Consider the following 18,234-nt stretch of genomic DNA (forward strand, 5'->3'; position numbering starts at 1 on the left):
CATAAGCCGTCTTGAATATAGTCTTTAAAACCAATATAAACAATTACAAACTACTGATAAAACGGGTAAGATGCCGTGTTTTAGATCACAGTATTGTTGGAACATTTTTTGATGTGAGTAGTGTTGGTCTATATAAATTCAATTCGCGAAGTGAGATGGGTCGGTGGGGAGTGAACGGCAGCAGCCCAACACAACCTGTCAGGAGTTCGCTTGGCTCTCTGAGAGGGAGCGGTCGTTTTCCGGCGCGATTTAAATTTTAAGAACTCAAAATTATGTATTGATCATTATTTCGGGACTGGGCAATGTGCGCAGACTCCGTGCTGGAAATGTAGTACTACGTGCGTTTGTTTTTCGGATAAAAAAAAAGAAACTCACTTTACACAGACGGGTCAGTATGAAGTCGCTCATTACCTTGATTACTGGAGCAATGTGTCACAGTAAAGACAAAACTGCATAAACAGCAACTGCAAATTATTTCAGATGCTGGAAAGAAAATTCTACAAGTTTGGGCCCTAATCATGAATGCATCTACGGATGGGGAGGCTGCTGGATTCGGGAGTGACACCTGTAAAACCTACCGCACAGAAATATGGAGCTACCGTGAAACTAAAATGCATCGTGTGTGCGTTAAATCTGTGCTCGACATTTTTCAAATTCGAATATGTCAGCGCAGTAATTGTAATCTTATGTTTTTATGCAAATTAAATCGATTAAACGAACTGTCCAGTAATGCTTCACTTTTCAATCTGATGCTACACTACCCATGCATTTTTAAATACGTCCATGGAGAGGGGAAAAGCAGTATAACCCAATTCGAGGGAGTCATACGCACAACTACACTGTGCAGAACACGGGCCTGGGTATAGACGCTTTAGAGCAACGTATATAGCAGAACAAATGCTGGACAAACGTTTAGCTGTGCAACATAGCGATTTCGCGATCTGTCATCTGCGCATACCTGTGAGAGATCTCCGGCACACGAATGCACCCATGTCGCGCAGGCGCGTCTGTATACGTGCCGTTGATTTGATTGGCTATGGTTACCCTGGAACGGGAGGTCTTGCTATAGTAAACAAATGTTGAATACGCATGCGCACGGCGTAAAGTAATGGAGGTTACGATTTCATGGGATAAATGTATAGCTAGTTTTTAACTAGCTAAATTATATCAGTGGGTGGTATACTTCTTGGGGGTGAAAACCCCCACCGTTTCTTCGATATTGTCGGTAAGTGCTTCTGTAATAAGTACGTCTATGTTTCATATATTACCACTGACTTGTAGCACTAATGTTTTAAACATTGTTGACAGCGCAAACCTAGCTAATGTTAGCTAGGTTAGCTAAATAGCTAAAGCGATAGCTTAACCGTTGTACTTTCAGCAAAGCCAGCTAGTCTTAGAAGAGTTTTTGTGGTGTTTAAATCACGCACACGCATTCTAAGTTTTAGTTATACGTTTCTGTATTGATGATAAAGATCTGAATGTGAATTAAAGATTGTTTAATTTAGCCTTTGTGTGATATTTCGGAGTTCGAATGACTACGGCCTAGCCTGCTAACTAGCTAATTAGTTAGCTTAGCCGTACGACTTTTAAAGAGACACTAGTTTAAACCAATCGACGTTAGGTTAGCTCCATAAGGGGCGTGGCTTGATGGTGGGCGGGGCATTCATTGTGGTTCCTGTGCAACAAATCAAAGTTATGTTATTAGGGGGTTTTCTGCATTTAACTCAGACACACATTGTCATTGTTTATGTTTGGTCAGCTGTATAGTCAGAACGCAGCAGTATTTTTGCTTTTTTTTTGTATGATCATATATTGTTTCTATGTAGCCTAGTCAAGCAAACGCCCTGGATTATCTGTGCTTCGAGTACTTTTTGTCAGCACTGACTTCAGAACCGTTGGGAGTACTGCCATCCATAGTCACAGTTGGAAATTCGTATATAGAGGTGTTAACTCAAGTTGTCACGATAGCGAACTTTTCCTGCTGCTTGTAGTCACACGCACCTACATGATTAACAGACCTCCACTGGTGTGAAATGCTGGTAGTTTTGGAGACCAGTCTGGGTGCACGAGAACCAAAAAAGGCTGTATGAAATAAAGAGGCAAATGCAAATTTCTTTATTTGCAACGCACATTTTGAGCACGTAGACAACAATAACACATGCAAGCTGGTGGTGGTCATGCAAACCATGGTTGCCCAGGTGATAATATCATTGATCGGAATATTTCCATAACTGCTATCTAAGATGTTAACTTGGAATGATGTGACTTCATATGCAAAATGTGTAGATGAAACGGACAAGCTACTGTTCTCTCCTACGACTATGTATGTTATGTGATGTAATCATTAATAGAAATAAATCTAATCCATGGATTTTTAGATTCACTTCTCATGGAACTCACTCATATACATACTCACTCACAGTTAGCAAGTAGTAACGTCTTCACTAGGTGGTGCTACTGTGAAAAAATACAACAGGGTACTATGTCACAGTGGTCCTTCGAATTAGTGACACCATGTCCTTGTTTTAAAGCATATTGCACTCTGTGCTGTGCCCTATTTTTTTAGCTGTATAACTATCAGACTGTTGTGAAATGAAAGTGAGCTTTTGATTTTCAGAATGTTTGTAGAAGACTTACATAAGAGACTAGATAAGGCAAGTTTTTGTATAGCACTTTATGTACACATACCTAGGTAGGTCAAAGTGCTTTTCAGGGATAACACGTGTAATAAGCTTTACTATTTTAATTACTTATGGCTGTGACTTTGGTAAGGTTTTTTCATAAAATAAAAAAAGCAAAAGTTACATTGTTGTTTGTATAGAATTAAATATAGTTGGTTTAAATATAAATAATTAGGCAATGAAATACTTTTTAAAAAGTCACATTAATGTGACTAGTTTAAATGTTTAAGTCTGTTGCCTATTTAAATGTTCCAGGCATAAGGGCTCACCTGTGCCAGTAGTTACGTTCTGTGTCTGCCCACTCCAGCCCACTTACTGAAGTACTTGTAGCACTCAAATGAGAAGCCAACACATTGAAATGTCAACATATGCTATTTTAGTGAGTCTAACTAAAAGTTGTGACTTCTCTTCAGGACCAGTCTGCCAAGATGGCGTCGGACACACAGACTACTGGCTCTAAGGGGATCATGACATTCTGCCCCACCATGGAGGAGTTCAAGAGCTTCACCCGATACATCGCATATATGGAGTCTCAAGGAGCCCATAAAGCTGGTTTGGCCAAGGTCAGTGGACAGACATGACCGAAGTTCAGTCTTTATCTTTGTCAAAAAGAGACAATTGGGAGTACCCATCACGTGAAACTTCTTAAATTTTTCACTTTTATCTTTTTTTCTTTTTTTTTTTGACATCCGCAGATTATCCCTCCCAAAGAGTGGAAGCCGAGGCGTTCATACGACGACATCGATGACCTGCTCATCCCTGCTCCCATTCAGCAGGTAGTGACGGGCCAGTCTGGCCTCTTCACCCAGTACAACATCCAGAAGAAGGCGATGACCGTGAAAGAATTCCGAAAAACGGCCAACAGTGACAAGTAAGTCCCTATTAACTGAAAGTGGTATCATTTTTGCAGTTGAGGGGCATGACTATTTATTTCTTTTCCTCTTTGGAGATGTAAATGTGTCTTCTCTATCCACCACAGGTTCTGTAGCCCTCGATATGATGATTTTGAAGAACTTGAAAGGAAGTACTGGAAAAATGTGACCTTTAACCCTCCCATCTACGGGGCTGACGTTAACGGTACACTCTACGACCCTGTGAGTGACGACTTCTGCTGTGACTCCATCATTTTATTGGCAGACAGCTGCGAGAATTTCCGTTTCATGACCGCTTGTTAAACGTTCGTCTGTGATGGTGCCATGCCAGGACGTGAACGAGTGGAACATCGGCCGTCTGCGGACCATCCTGGACACGGTGGAGAGTGACAGTGGCATCACCATCGAGGGCGTGACCACACCCTATCTCTACTTCGGCATGTGGAAGACCACGTTCGCCTGGCATACCGAGGACATGGACCTCTACAGCATCAACTACCTGCACTTCGGAGAACCAAAGTCTTGGTAGATCTTTTTAGAAATGTTTGTTTAGTGGAGAGCTTGATGTTAAGGAGTTAATGAATGTAATGTAGTGGAATGTAAACATTTTAATAAATGAGTGACTTGAAGAGTGACCGTGTTTTAAAATGCTGTGTTGAAAACAATAGTTAATGTATTCTTTGATGTGTCAGGTACACTGTGCCTCCAGAACATGGGAAGCGACTAGAGCGGCTAGCCAAAGGTACTTGGGGAGAATACATGTCTTCTATAACCCAGATGCAATTTGTTCTTTATGAAAGTTGCCCCATGTGATTATTTTTTCTTATTCTCATGCAGGATTTTTTCCTGGAAGCTCCCAAAATTGTGAAGCTTTTCTTCGGCACAAGATGACTCTCATATCTCCTTCCATTCTGAGGAAGTATGGCATTCCATTCGAAAAGGTACACCCCCCCCCCACATGTTCACCCCCCTAGTTTCACGTTATTGCCCTTTTTAAAGTCCATACGCTGCATACTTTCAGATTTAATTTCTGATGTGTCGGTATGTTCATTAGTTTGTCAGAATAGGGCTCGTTAAGGGTTCCACCGCATTACTGTTCTCTCGTTACCACAATGCTGGCTTTGCATGCGTTCCAGATTACTCAGGAAGCGGGAGAGTTCATGGTGACTTTTCCGTACGGCTACCACGCAGGCTTCAACCACGGCTTCAACTGCGCCGAGTCCACCAACTTTGCCACGATGCGCTGGATCGACTACGGCAAGCAGGCCATCCTGGTGTGTCTTCCGCCCCATTTCAGCTTCTTGGAGCCCGCAACCCCCGCCCCATGCCGTATCGCTGACGTCCGAACGCTCTCTCTCCCTTAGTGTTCGTGTCGGAAGGACATGGTAAAGATTTCCATGGACGTGTTTGTGAGGAAGTTCCAGCCCGAGCGCTACGACCTCTGGTTGGCTGGGAAGGACAACACCCCCATCGACCACTCCAAGCCCACGCCCGAGGCAGCCGAGTTTCTGGGGGGCGAGGCAGCAAGCTTCGGCCATCCGCAGCTCAGTACAGACAGCCAAAACTATGAGGGACAGAGGAAAAGGTTCAAAACTAAGTGCTCGCTTAAATTTTACAGTTTTATCAAGACCTTTTGTGACTGTCTTTGTTTGTTTGTTTTCGCCTATTCTAAGAATTAGTTGCACAGATTAAATTGTTTATTCTTTTAATCAGCGTGACCAAACAGAGGATAGGTACGAAGAGGCACCGGGTGTGTTTAGAGGTCCCAGATGACGTTCTACCAAAGACTGAAATTCCAGATGAAGATGTTGAGTATGGCAAGAAGGGCCGACTGTCACCACAGGCCAGATACACGGGTACTTTCCATTCCTGCTGCTTAATATGGCCTGTCATTTAAATGATTGATACTGTCAGAGTGGTATGTGTGTCAACCGCTCTCTTTAACCATAGACCAAGTATTTCCTTAAAGGCTTTATTTTCTATCAGAGCCTAGCGACCAGGCGTCTGCGAAGCCACACTTAAACAGCGGCCGGTGCCCTGTGCTCGGAGACGGCGGCAGAGGTGGAGACAACGGCACCCCACTCTCTGCGGCCTGCCTGCAGCCTCTCAGGAAGAACCACCTCTCCATAGCCACCATGCCCACAGCCGCTCACTGCCTGTCTGCCGTGCCCTGGGCGTCGTCCAAGCCCGGCGTCGCCAGCCTGCTCTTCCACAGGACGCTGAGCCCGTCGGACGCGCTACAGGTCCACAGCTACGCGGCGAGGCCTGTGTTCCGTAAGGCTCCATCCCCCTGTCTGGAGGACAACGGAAGAGGCGACGCCCAGCCGGACACGGAGCCAGATGCCAAACCAGACCAGGAGTTTTGCAAAGAGACGCCAGGAGCAGACACAGATGTGGTCAGTAAGCCCGGTGGTCTATTGCAGTTAGCCATGACATGCAGCAGTCAAATAATGGTCACTTTTGGTCTTTTAAACTATTTCTACTTTTTTAAAGGTTCTGACTGTTCTCACACTTGCATCATTAATTAATCAATGATCAAAACATCATTAATTTTTATAGTATAAGAAAATGATCTGAATGAATCTGCATAGCATTCCTGCGTGAATTCCTTATGTGAAGCACAGGCCCATATTGTAAAATTTGTGTGCCGTTCTCCTTAGCGGGATCTGGAACAGGAGATGGAAAATAATAGTATGAAGAGGAAATTACAGCCTCTCAGCAAACTTCCCCTCCTTCACCCCCTTCTCAAAGAGAGTACGAGCGATGAAGGTTAGATGTCACCCTATAACCGTGTGTGTGTGTGTGCGTGCATGCATGTAGTGTAGTGTGTATTGTAGTGTGTGTATTGGTTCCTCAGTGAGCTGAGCTGTGTCTGTTGCAGAGCTCCAGGAGCAGGCCGATCTAGAGGACGACTCTCAGGAGAGCGACCCGTGGGCCCGGCTTCTCAGCCCGCTCTGGCAGAACAGACCGCGAAGCTTCGAGGCCGAGCGGGACTACAACCGGTACGCGGGTCAGCAGCCCCCGTACTGTGCGGTGTGCAGCCTCTTCCACACATGCGAGCAGGTACGTCCGGCTAGCAGGCATGTCCTTTTGCGCTGGAATGAGAGCGCTTTCTCAACGCTCACTCCCTTGCAGAGCGAGCTGAGCAGCCTGAGCCAGGCCCCTGCTCTGGCCACTGGAGAGGAGAAGCTGAGGAGCATGCCGCTCATCCCGGAGATGTGCTTCACGGGCAGCTCGGAGGGACACCTGTCTACCCCTCGCCTGGAGCCGGACGGCACCAGCCGGCTGGTCAGCTGCAGCGCATGCTGCGTGCGCGTTCACGCCAGTAAGTGTCGGGATCTGCCTGCCGACCTAAAGCTACTGGTGCAGTGCCATTCAGCCTTTAAGATCTTGCTCAAGTATAGTTTTTTTGTTTGTTTGTTTTTGTTGTTGCTATTTAGCAGGTTGAGAGTCTGCTCTCTGTCCCTAGGTTGCTACGGGGTGCCGCAAGACACCGACCCAGACACCTGGAGGTGCACCCGTTGTGAGGAGAATGCTATTACTCAGGTGAGAGCGTAGTCACATTTATTGTGGGCTTCCTGCAACACAACCTATCGGTGCTTGCATAGTTAATCGGTACTTGCATTGCAGTGCCTGCTCAGTATCGCAAGCTTTGATTTTAAAAGAGAAATCCTCCTGCACAGAAATGAAGCATGAGCAGCCTGTTCATTCCTGCGGTATTAGCGAGCATTTTCCCCCTGGCATTCTTGGCCTTAAACACCAGCAACGTGCAGCATAGGATAACACCTTCCAAGCAGCACCACAGCGTAGGGCCGAAACCAGGGCGACAGCAGGAGAAACTACACACAAGTGCCTGGCAGCAGACGTGTGTGTACTAAACAGAAACACTGTAACTAGGCTGTAAGAGAGCCATGTTGCCAGATGCCCAGAGACTCAGAATGTGTCTATTTTCAGTTGTTCAGTATTACATCTTGATGATACATTTTTAAAAAATGTTTTTTACATTTATCATTAAGATCCCTGCTACAAGGTGGTGCAAGCATTTTGGCATTTCCAAACTGAGGCATAAGTCATAAGTTTTGGCAAGACTGGCATGTTAACCTGGTCTTTGGTTAATATGAAAAAACCTGCGGACCTATTGGGCAAATGGGTAGACGGGCCTTACATGAAAACGTAGCAGAGATGACTTGTTAACGGATTATCCTGAACTTGCTTAAAAAACAGGGATTGAAGTTTAATGGCTGACTGATTTTAGGTTTTCATCTTTGTCGACATTCCATAGAACATTGTCAGTGTTCCATAGACCATATCTTTAACATTGGTAACATACATTCAAAGTAATATTTTGATGGAAACATATTTGCCACTAAATTAAAGCTGCTTTAAGCGATTTTTAAAGTTCTTTCTTGCTTCTGCCAGATTTAGGGACTGAAGGAGCTTAACTAACTGAACTAAGCCTTTTATTTTCTCAGAATAAGAAAATGATGAGTGCTATCAGAACATGAAGACAGTTTGTTCTTTTAATTAAAGCTGTAAAGCGCTTCTACCTGACGAGGACTCTGCCAGGGACTGTATAAAATAAAAGCCTCTCTCCTTCAGTCCTGTGCACTCCATTTAGCTATATGCTTAGTGCTCGGACTACCTGGCCAAATGCTGTGTGCACAAGCAGAGTAACTAGCACGCAGGGAGCCGTCTCTTTGAAGAGCTGGATATCGCTAGGCAAAGACGTTTTAGTGTTCTTAAGCTAAATTACTTGGGTTGTCTTTAAGTGATGGGCTCTGCTTTTTTTTTTCTTTATTTATTGCTTGCTGACTTTTCTTTCTCCGTGGTAACTTTCACTAATATAGTTCATCTGAGAAAGAGGGGAAAAATGGATGTCCTGCATGAGCCACTGTTTTAAATGTTGAACAAATTAATTGTCACATTTTGCGGGTTTTCTTGTATTTCGAGTCTGCTGCACTCCCACCGCCCCACCCATGAAAATAAATAAGGTTTGAATATAAAATTAAACTTTATCTATAATGTATTCCAGTTTTTATTCCACTTTTTTTGCATTTACATTTGCACCGCTTTTACTCCCATGGTAATTAAAACCACTACGGTAGCCTACTAAGCCCTGACACTCCGATATCATCCCCAGGAGCTTGTACACAGTGGCAAATTAACCTTCAATAAAACCTTATCTCTCTGACTTTGATATTGACAGTGGGCAAGGAGAACACCCTCCCCTGTTGCAACACCTGATGGCGTTACCTCAGTCTCTCGTCTTTCCTTCTGTCATTGACCCATTTTAATAATGCACTGCCTCACTCTGTGACGCTGAGAAGGTTTTGTCAAATAGATTTTATCTGTTGTCAATGTCTGCAAAGGTGTTGACCTTAAGGGACAGGCTAAACAACCCCAGTTACATTTGTCACCTGTTCCTTGGCTTTGTCAAGTCAAGAGGCTTTTCATGGTCATTTCTGCTTCATACAGGTATACAGTGGAATTAAATAATGTTCCTGCCAGATGATGGTGCAACACAAAAGAAAAACATAAGTGTAAACAATAGATATGAAGTACTAATAATGCTGACCAATGCATGGCACTGAGTGGGGGGGATGTGCAGATGTACCTTACTGTAATTTTTTATTTTATTTATTTATTTTTAGCAGATACACTTATAGCACTCAGTAGCCGGTGCACTAATTTAAGAACTCAGTGTTGTTAAATGGTGTACAGTATTTGTTGTCAGTCACTGGGAGTTGAGGAGTCTGATGGCATGGGGGAAGAAACTTGCATTCTGGCTGTAAGGGCCCATATGCTTTGTTACCTCTTCCCGGATGACAAGAGAGAGGTTTTGTGTGAGGGGTATGTGGGCTCATTCACAAAGCTAGTAGCTTTGTGGAGACAGCGTGTGTTGTAAATGTCCGTGATGGATGGGAGAGGGACTCTGATGATCTTTTTTGGCTGTCCTCACTGTTCTGTGTAAGGTCTGGGATGGAGCAGTCTTGGCTATGAAGCTGGAGGGTCTGAATGAGGTTCTCTCCTAGATGGACACCAAGGAACGTTGTGCTTGTAACAATTTCCACAGAGGAGTCATCTATATTGCTTTGAGAGTGATGACCTTGTACTTTCCTCTCAACCACAGCCTCTTTTTGGTTTTTTCCATGTTCAGAGAGAGGTTGTTGACTTTGCACCAGTCATTTAGCTGCTTTACTTCATCTCTGTATGCTGAATCATCATCTCTGCTGATGAGGCCCACCACAGTTGTGTCATCAGTAAGTCTGATGATGTGGTTTGAGTCCTAGCCCAGCAGAGTGAACAACAGTGGCCTGAGTACACAGCCCTGAGGTGCACCAGTCCTCAGTGTGGTGGTGCTGGAGTCGTTGCTCCCTATCTGGCCAAACTGGGGTCTCCCAGTTAGAAATCCAAGATCCAGTTACAGAGGGAGGGGTTCAAGCCCAGTAGCCTCAACTTTTCAATCAGATGCGACCATAAAGACTCTGTCTTGTGTTCTGCATTTCACTAATAGGCCCATACAGATAGAGTGCCTCATCCACGTTGTTGTTGTGAGGTGGGATGTAAATAGCAATTATTAGAACAGTAGGGAATTCCTGTGGTAGAAGAAATGGTCTGCATTTAACAGCCACAAGCTCCAGCAGTGGTGAGCAGTGCTTGGAAAGTGGCATGGAATTCTTGGACCGTTCTGTGCACCATTCTGTGCAAGAATTTGTCAGTGTTTAATTCCACTAATGGTGTTAGTGATTTATTTTCTTATAGTGATCTTGGAAAGCGGGGCAGTTGCTTATGTGTACTGTAGACAGGATTTTAATGGATGACTCCTCTCAACAAATCAGATGGGGCACTTAGCCTTATAGGGCACTTTGGGGGCATCACATATGCCACTTCACGATTCTCACCGAAATGCTTTTTTACAAACTGAGGTTTTTACAATGTCATTTACTACGGATTGTTGCACTTATGCTTCTGCTGAATCAGACATGGCATAGTCGTACACGCTGACTTCATAACAAATAATTGAAAACTCTAAGATAAAACTCTGTGGCTCTCTTAGGCCCTGTAATCAGCTGTTAAAAATTTGCAACGGTCCACTTATACTAACCAATCAGGCAGCTTCTCTACAAGGAGATGGCCTTCTCTGCTTCTGAGTTATTTTTCATGTGCACACAGACGGATACGCTCCATGCTAAGTGTGCATATCTGTGGAGTACGGAGCAGAACAGATTAGTGCTACAGCAGCTTTATGGTTTTATATCCCTGACCCTATAAAGCCACACTAACACCTAGAACAACCTATTTGTTTTGAGAACAGCATCAATTCTATGTGGCTTTTCACAAGTGTCAGGAACAAGGTGTTCTTTGACATCTTGGTCCACGTTGGTGTTGCTGCAGGCTGGGCAATGGACAATTCATGCTGCGATTCTCCTGTGCCAACACATCCCAAAGGTGCTGGATTACATTCAGATCAGATGAGGGAGGCCACTGAAGTGTACTGATCTCTCTGTCAGGGAGCCAGTTTGAGATAGCTCGTGCTGTGAGACATGACACTTTGTCACACTGAAAGTTGCCCTTATGTGTAAATTCTAGCCCTAAAGGAAAGCACTCTGTCAACAATACTCTGACAGGTTGTGGCATTCGAATACTTGTTGAGAATGGAAGTTCGGAGATGCATGGGAACAGAAGTTAGTTGAAACAGGCGATCTTTTCCCAATCGGCTTGTCCAGGTTTGGTAAGCCTGTGCCTACTGTAGCCTCACACTCCTGTTCTTGGCAGCCAGCAGTGGAACCCAGAATTCTGCTCTTCTGTTATAGGTGTAATGAAGAAAACTGTCTGTGTTGCACATTCTAAATTGTTTTTTTGCTCAGCATGGTGGAAAAGAGTATTTTCTTATTGTAAAGTTCCTGATAGTCATTCTCCTCTCAACAAGGTGTTTACTACTTGCAGATTTCCTGGACACTGGGGTTGGTTTGTCTTGTCAATGGTGGGAGGTGTTTGGCTCTATTTTGTGTAAACTCTAGAGAACTGTTTTTGCATTTTTAAAAAACCTTATGAGTTCAGCACTTTCTGAAGCAGACCATCATGTCTCATTCCAGCACCCTTTTTAGACTTTACCTGACAGCTAGAGGCCATCATTACATTGTATTTATAATTTGTAAATGATTATATGTGGATCTTGCCTGCCAGTTTTCATTCTGACACGTGTGTGTGGTTGTGGTTGTCATTTCCCCCCCAGGACTGCTGTTTATGCTCATTAAGAGGAGGAGCACTGCAAAAGGCCAACAACGATAAGTAAGCATTACCACTGTCTGAGTGAAGCAGTCCATAATGAACGCAAAGAAATGAATGTTTTGAACACATCCGCGCAGGCACGCTGCCTGAAGGATCAGTGTTCCTTTGTGAATGACATGCTATATAAAGCAGCTTTTGCTTCACGTTCTTTCTCATGTAACAGTGTTCCGTTTCAAAATGAAGATCAGTGGTTTCAACGACCAGGCGAGATTAGACGCGAAGTGCGTAAGAATGCTGCAACGATGGCAGTGTGCTACTAAGGTTTCTGCTTTAGCCACCACTGTGCTGTTGCAGCCGGAGCCCCTTTAAGTGTCCCAGTGAGTGAAGGCCCAGATTAGCAGTGTGGGGTGCTATCGCGCCTGCTCGTCCTTTAGGTGGCGTTTCCTTGCATGTCCAGTGGTCCTGAGGAGCACAGCTGTGAGAGGAATTCTGCGGTGTGGCAGTGCTGTTTTTACGCTCCGTTGAGTTGCTATGCAGAATTTGCTATGCAAAAAAAAAGATAAAGAAGAAAGATTAAAAACCGGATGCAAGCGCATGTTTGCTGTTTTTTGCACTCTTTAGATTCGCTATTTATTTTGGAGGTTTAAAAATATCCCCTGATTGGGAAGGCGCGACAGCTTCTACTTTGAATAAAAGTGAGAGAACAAAGTGAGAGGTGGCGGTGTTCGTGTGAACTGAAATGTTTGGGATGGTGTGCGCCCCTGTATAGGTGGGTTCACGTGTTGTGTGCCGTAGCAGTGCTGGAAGCTCGGTTCGTGAACATCGCGGAACGCAGGCCAGTGGACCTCAGTGCCATACCATTGCAGAGGTTCAAACTGGTAAGCACTTCCACACGCTTCCCAACGTTCCGGGTCCAATGCCCTTCACCGACGCGCTCCCCTTCCTCACGTCTCACGGCGCCGCCCACCTCCCCGTTGTCTCGCCCCTGCAGAAGTGCCAGTACTGCCGCAAGCGGGTGAAGCGAGCGGCAGGCTGCTGCGTGCAGTGCTCACACGGCCGCTGCTCCTCCTCCTTCCACGCCACGTGCGCCCGCGCCGCCGGCGTCCACATGCACCCCGACGACTGGCCCTTCGTCGTCTTCTTCACCTGCTGGAGACACAAGGGCGGCACACACGTGGAGGTAAGGAGAGACCAGAGCGGTGCGGGTGGAGGGTGTGGTGGTGGTGGTCTGCGTTGGATGCTTTTTGGCGTGATTCTTGCTGCCTGTGCCTACATGTTCCTCATCAGATACACTCAAGGTTTTGGCACACACTTTAATCGCCTTATTCTGGCTCCAGACGCTTCAGCTCCTCGTACATGTACGTGCATGTGTTTCTAACTTTGAGTTTACTCTGAAACTCGCACAACTACTGCTCTAAGCTGGCAGTATATGAACTCTCTGTAGAAAGTGCAGAGATGGTCGTGGCTACTTGAGTTACACATCATACACGTCACACAAAACATCCATGCGTAATAAATTGTCGGTCACGATTACAGAATATGAATGCCATGTGAAATGTTAAATCTGTCTAGGCCTATTATGAACCTGAAGACTTGGATTTGATCTAAATTCCTTATTTGTCTATAAATTCAATGTGTAAAAATGATTATTAAATAAAACGGCCTATGGTAACAGTAACATAGGTTTGAACATTAGCAGGCTACATACATGTAGTAACATTTACATAAAGATACCAGGAGTCTCTTTCAGAATTTCTTTGTAAAGTAAAGGCCAAAGTATATAAAGCACGTAAATGCTTCAAGTGCTTCCATACTTGAGGAAAAGCACAAAAACTTCTTTCACATAGGATGTAACAGAATATTTACTAAAACGGTCATTTTCTTGGGATTAAAATAACCTGGGATTATTTCTAATTGCTGCTTGTAAAAAGTAAAAGGCACTGGAAACTTTACTAATGCGAGAGCGAGCAATCCATACAAAGAACTGACACAGCAATTTCGTACAGGACTAAAGCCACTGAGGAATACTTAATAATTACATTGCTCCACCTCCCCGCTGCCGGGATGGTATTGCTTATGCTCTGTGTGTGTTTGTGTGTGTCACCAGCGTAACATGGCATCTTTGCGAGAGCTGCAGGAGGGGCAGAAAGTCATCTGCAAGCACAAAAACGGCCGGTACTACCAGTCTGAGGTAGTGGAGCTCATCAAAGCCACGTTCTACGAGGTTGTCTTTGATGATGGCTCCTTCAGTGACAACCTATTCCCAGAAGACATAGTGGTACATTTAGCACAAAGCCTACCTTTATTTCAGGTTGTTCGGTTGAAATTTTGCTTGGATTACTCTATTATGCTGAAGTGCAGGGATTTTTGTCTTTTTCATCTAGAACAGAGACTGTGTGCAGCTTGGGCCGCCAGCAGAGGGCGATGTGGTGCAGGTGCGCTGGACAGATGGCCTTATCTATGGCGCCAAGTTTGTGGCGGCCCACATCATCCCAATGTACCAGGTCAGGGGACAGCACACAGAGCCTTTGCGGGGACCCGCTCTTTTCCAAATGCTAAACATGATGTGTTTGTTTGATTTAAGAGTGGACTTTTCCCTCTGGCGAAATAGTCTGATTGGTTGCTGCAGCATCGCAAAGCACCTCGGTCACCCCTCTCGCTTAACCCAGCGTGGTGGCCTTCAGAAAATAATCGCTCTGTACAGTGCCCTACTGGGATTATGTAAAGGTGACTCAAACAAACAATTCAGGAATGTGTTGTGCTGTAGCACAGACCTCTTTACCACTATTCCCCCGTGATTAATGGTATTTGTTTTGTGCTCCTTTAGAGCTGTCCTAGGGGCTTCGTGTGTCAACTGTTTCAGTTGCATGCTTTCTAGTCACACTCGGGACAAGTGATTAGTGTTCTCCTCTAAGTGTTTTGAGATAAAACCTAGCATGGCCTAGCTAAGGAATAGCACCCCCCCCCCCCCCCCCCCGACTTGTAACCAGAAGTTGGTTTAGCTACTTTTTGTTACTCACTATAAAAACAAAATTCAGATTTCACAGCCTCGCAGGTCATTTTCATGCCATTTCATTTTATATTCAGTTTAATATAAACGTTTTATTAGATTCTGTTCACTGTAATGATCCAGATGTGAATGGTCTGTGGAAGAGAATTACACTGTACTGATCACTCGCAGTTTGGTTTTTTTAAATTTATTTTATATATTCAACATTTACATGTATAGAATTTTACACCATGTACTCAGCTTTGTCTTGGTCAACAGTAGCTACTATTCATACAGTTCTTTCTAGACTGAAGGCTGAGCTTTTTCATATGAGGCTGTACATATTCTCTCTTTCTCTCGCCATCTCGCTCTCTCCTATTTCCTTATCTGTCTTCTGCACTCTCAATGCCCCTCGTCATCTCTTTAATCTTGATCTAGTTGGAATTTGAGGACGAGTCTCAGTTGACAGCGAAAAGAGAAGATGTGTACTGCTTGGATGAAGAGTTGCCGAAACGTGTTAAAGCACGACTGGTGAGTACGCCCTCGCAACTAAGCCATTTTGAAATTTGAATAGTTGATGTTGGCAAAGGTTTGCCATCACACATGGATTGTTGAGAAACGGGTGTTTTTTCAGATGGAAAAACAGATGTTTCAGATATTTAACTTTTCCACTCATGATCTTTACACACATGGCCACCCACTATATTAAAACTTCCAGGCTTGTACCTGCGTACTCTGACCACTCTTTGGCTGCCGTCTGTAATACAGGTACACCTATCTTTCAGCATTCACAATTCATTGGCCACCACTGCCCAATTCGTTACTGGCCAATTTCTCACCATGGACCACTACTGTGAGCAAATCAAGTAGCAACACTGACCAAGTGTCCGTGACATAATCTTGGTCTTTACACAACTGTGTGTCCACAGTTTTTATGTGTCAGTGTCACTGGAGAGTTAAAAGTGGCCTGTCACCTAAAAATATTCCACAAACACAAGCTCACACCAGGTGGGAAAATAACCTTTTGATGAAACATAGAAGGATAGCTAATACAAACTAAGCATGGCTATGGTTAACTATATACTTTAATATTTTGCTCATAAATAAATGACAAAGTTAATAATATGGCCTGTGAGCAAATATGAAATAAAGATATTGCAGGCTTTAGTATTGTACTATAATATCCAAATAATATATATATAGTCATTATGGTTACCAGGAGCTGCTAAATGATTACTGTCTTGTGTACGTTGCTCTTGTATAGAGGAGCCAATTTGCTTGAGTGAACGCAGGTGGCCCTCTCTTCTTGATCATGCTGCTTTACATTCTATTAATAGCTTGAAACCTCTAAGCAAAACAAGAAACCCAGCAGTGTTTCTTAAGAATTCATCAGATCAGGAGATCATCTGGTAATGTAATACATAATGTGCAGTTTTTCGGTTGCTTTAAGTAGTGGGGACCCAAAGTGTGTGAATGTGTTGCTATGAATTGTTTCATTCCCACAACTCTATACAAAACAGCTACATAAAATTAAAATATGAATATTAATTTAATATTAAATATTAATGCAGTAACTTTTGTTGGTACTGTATTGTGATGTTGAGTGGCACTGATCAACACATGGCCCTGACATGCATTTTGCCATCCGCTTCCCTGTCTAGTCTGTGGCATCTGATATGCGCTTCAAAGGGGTCTTCGTAGAGAAGGAGGTTAAAGAGGACTCTAAACGTCAGCGAGTCATAAACTCCCGCTACAGGGAGGACTATATCGAGCCAGCCATCTACAGAGCTATCATGGAGTAATCCAAGCAGCAACAGTCGCAGTGGACTTAGTCGCATGGCCCAAACCACCAGCCCAGTGCCGTCGACAGCGCCGTGGCCCCGACCAGGATCTTCATTCTTTCAGGACACTTTAATCATTTTAACCACTGAGAATGCCATCAGCAAGTACTCTTGACACACTCTTCTGTTTGGTTTTGTTTGTTTGTTTGTTTTTGGTTCTTTGCTATTTGAAACACTTGTCTTCCCTGCCCGGCCGTCAAACTGTCCTGAAGTGTACTTACTGTGAATAGCGATGTCCTCAGCCAGGTCACAGATGGGAGCACGGTGGTGGAGCACGAGCCTAGCCAAACGGTGTAGCCAGCTCTTGTGTAAGACTGTTTGTGTTTTTTTCCCCTCTGTGCTGAACACAGCTGGCTGGCATCGTTGTGGAACTTTTGGAAGCCTCTCCGGCTCCCAGTAGCGCCGGTCATGGTGGTTTCGGATGTCTGTGCTCTTTTTTTTTTTTTTTTTTTTTTTAAACTACAGCTGCGTAGATCAAAATATACCGGCCAAATGCACAACGAAGAAGACTGTGACATCCAGCCGTGCTAGCGTTGTTGGCAGCAAATGAGAACTAATAGGGGCTGGTTAGTGTGATTATTGACCCAGCATGCTAACTGGCTCCTCTTGTCATTAGTTTGGGGCAAAATGTCCCCTTTTAAAAGCTCAGAAGCATTAGACACTCACTGGCACAGGCAGGCTCTCTTGCTGACTCGTAAGGTCTTCAGAGTGCTCATTAAATACTATTTTCATCCATGAGAATGGTGTATTTGTTAGTACAGAGCAGCTTTCACTGTGTAATCTACTGCAAACACTTTTATTATTTAGGAAGCTGTAGCCTTATATTCACTTGCTTGTTTCATAGGGTTCAGCAGTCAGACTCTGGTTTAGGTTTTGTTTTAATTTATATTTCTCTTAAGGTTCATCCATGTTTGTCCAGGTTTCATTGCCGTCCTCATTGTTAATGTTTAGCTTTGTTTAAAAAAAAAAAGAAAAGAAAAAAGAAAAAGAAAAAAAATGTATTTATGTTAAGAATTCTTTTTTTTTTTTTTTCCTCCTACTGTTTACAATAGAACAATAGATAGGAATACGTCTTGGCAGTTTGGGGGGGTATCGGGGGGCAAAACCCCACAACACATTTATTAAAGCTTCTGTCAGCACACCCCACACCCATGAATTAGCAAAGCAGGGTAATCTACCGGAAGGCTTCCTTTTTTAGACCAGGAGAATGTACCTGGTTCTACAAGTGTCACTTGTACACATTGCCTACCTTCTTCATTAAAACAGCTTGCGTTGATTCTCTGAATCTTTTTTCCCTTGTCAATCTTGCACCTTTTTATTTCTTAAGTGCTTGCTTTCTTAAAATGTCCATTTCCAAGCTGATTTTTATGCACAGCAAGAAATCAAAACGAATGCTATTTTCCAAACAGATGTCATTAGCCTTTCAGACACCTTGTTTGTTGTGGTTTTTCCTTGATGAATAATTTATGAATTTCCCCATCTGTTTGCAACCATCAACTGTGTCAGTAAAAGCATGGGACTCAAAGGCCATCCTCCTCCCCAACTGCTTCTTCCTGTCTCTGTAATGCACATTTGTAGCCTAAACAGAAAACATTAAACTTGTTCATTTTTTGTTGTAT

General features: G+C 43.9%; 1 protein-coding gene across 1 annotated transcript; it reads left to right on the forward strand.

Moving 5' to 3' along the window:
- Positions 1 to 1,090: 1,090 nt before the first annotated feature.
- kdm4ab (lysine (K)-specific demethylase 4A, genome duplicate b) lies at positions 1,091 to 17,900 on the forward strand. Its single transcript, XM_027031983.3, has 22 exons — positions 1,091 to 1,225; positions 3,095 to 3,244; positions 3,377 to 3,552; positions 3,661 to 3,775; positions 3,885 to 4,078; positions 4,246 to 4,295; positions 4,391 to 4,494; positions 4,690 to 4,827; positions 4,918 to 5,138; positions 5,267 to 5,409; positions 5,540 to 5,949; positions 6,214 to 6,322; positions 6,435 to 6,616; positions 6,689 to 6,878; positions 7,023 to 7,099; positions 11,790 to 11,845; positions 12,555 to 12,663; positions 12,777 to 12,965; positions 13,893 to 14,063; positions 14,170 to 14,289; positions 15,213 to 15,305; positions 16,436 to 17,900. The coding sequence occupies exons 2-22, from the start codon at positions 3,110 to 3,112 to the stop codon at positions 16,574 to 16,576; spliced, it is 3,123 nt and encodes a 1,040-aa protein (XP_026887784.2). The 5' UTR covers positions 1,091 to 1,225; positions 3,095 to 3,109; the 3' UTR covers positions 16,577 to 17,900.
- Positions 17,901 to 18,234: the final 334 nt, after the last annotated feature.

This window comes from Electrophorus electricus, chromosome 11 (assembly GCF_041902795.1).
Source record: "Electrophorus electricus isolate QZ-2024a chromosome 11, ASM4190279v1, whole genome shotgun sequence".
Taxonomy (NCBI): Eukaryota; Metazoa; Chordata; class Actinopteri; order Gymnotiformes; family Gymnotidae; genus Electrophorus; species Electrophorus electricus.

What these genes read in the sequence shown, in the direction of transcription:
- kdm4ab (XM_027031983.3), top strand. Translation starts at nt 3,110, where the DNA reads ATGGCGTCGGACACACAGACTACTGGCTCTAAGGGGATCATGACATTC. An exon ending in ATAAAGCTGGTTTGGCCAAG is followed by an intron (nt 3,245 to 3,376) that starts GTCAGTGGACAG and finishes TGACATCCGCAG; the next exon opens with ATTATCCCTCCCAAAGAGTG. An exon ending in TTCGGAGAACCAAAGTCTTG is followed by an intron (nt 4,079 to 4,245) that starts GTAGATCTTTTT and finishes TTGATGTGTCAG; the next exon opens with GTACACTGTGCCTCCAGAAC.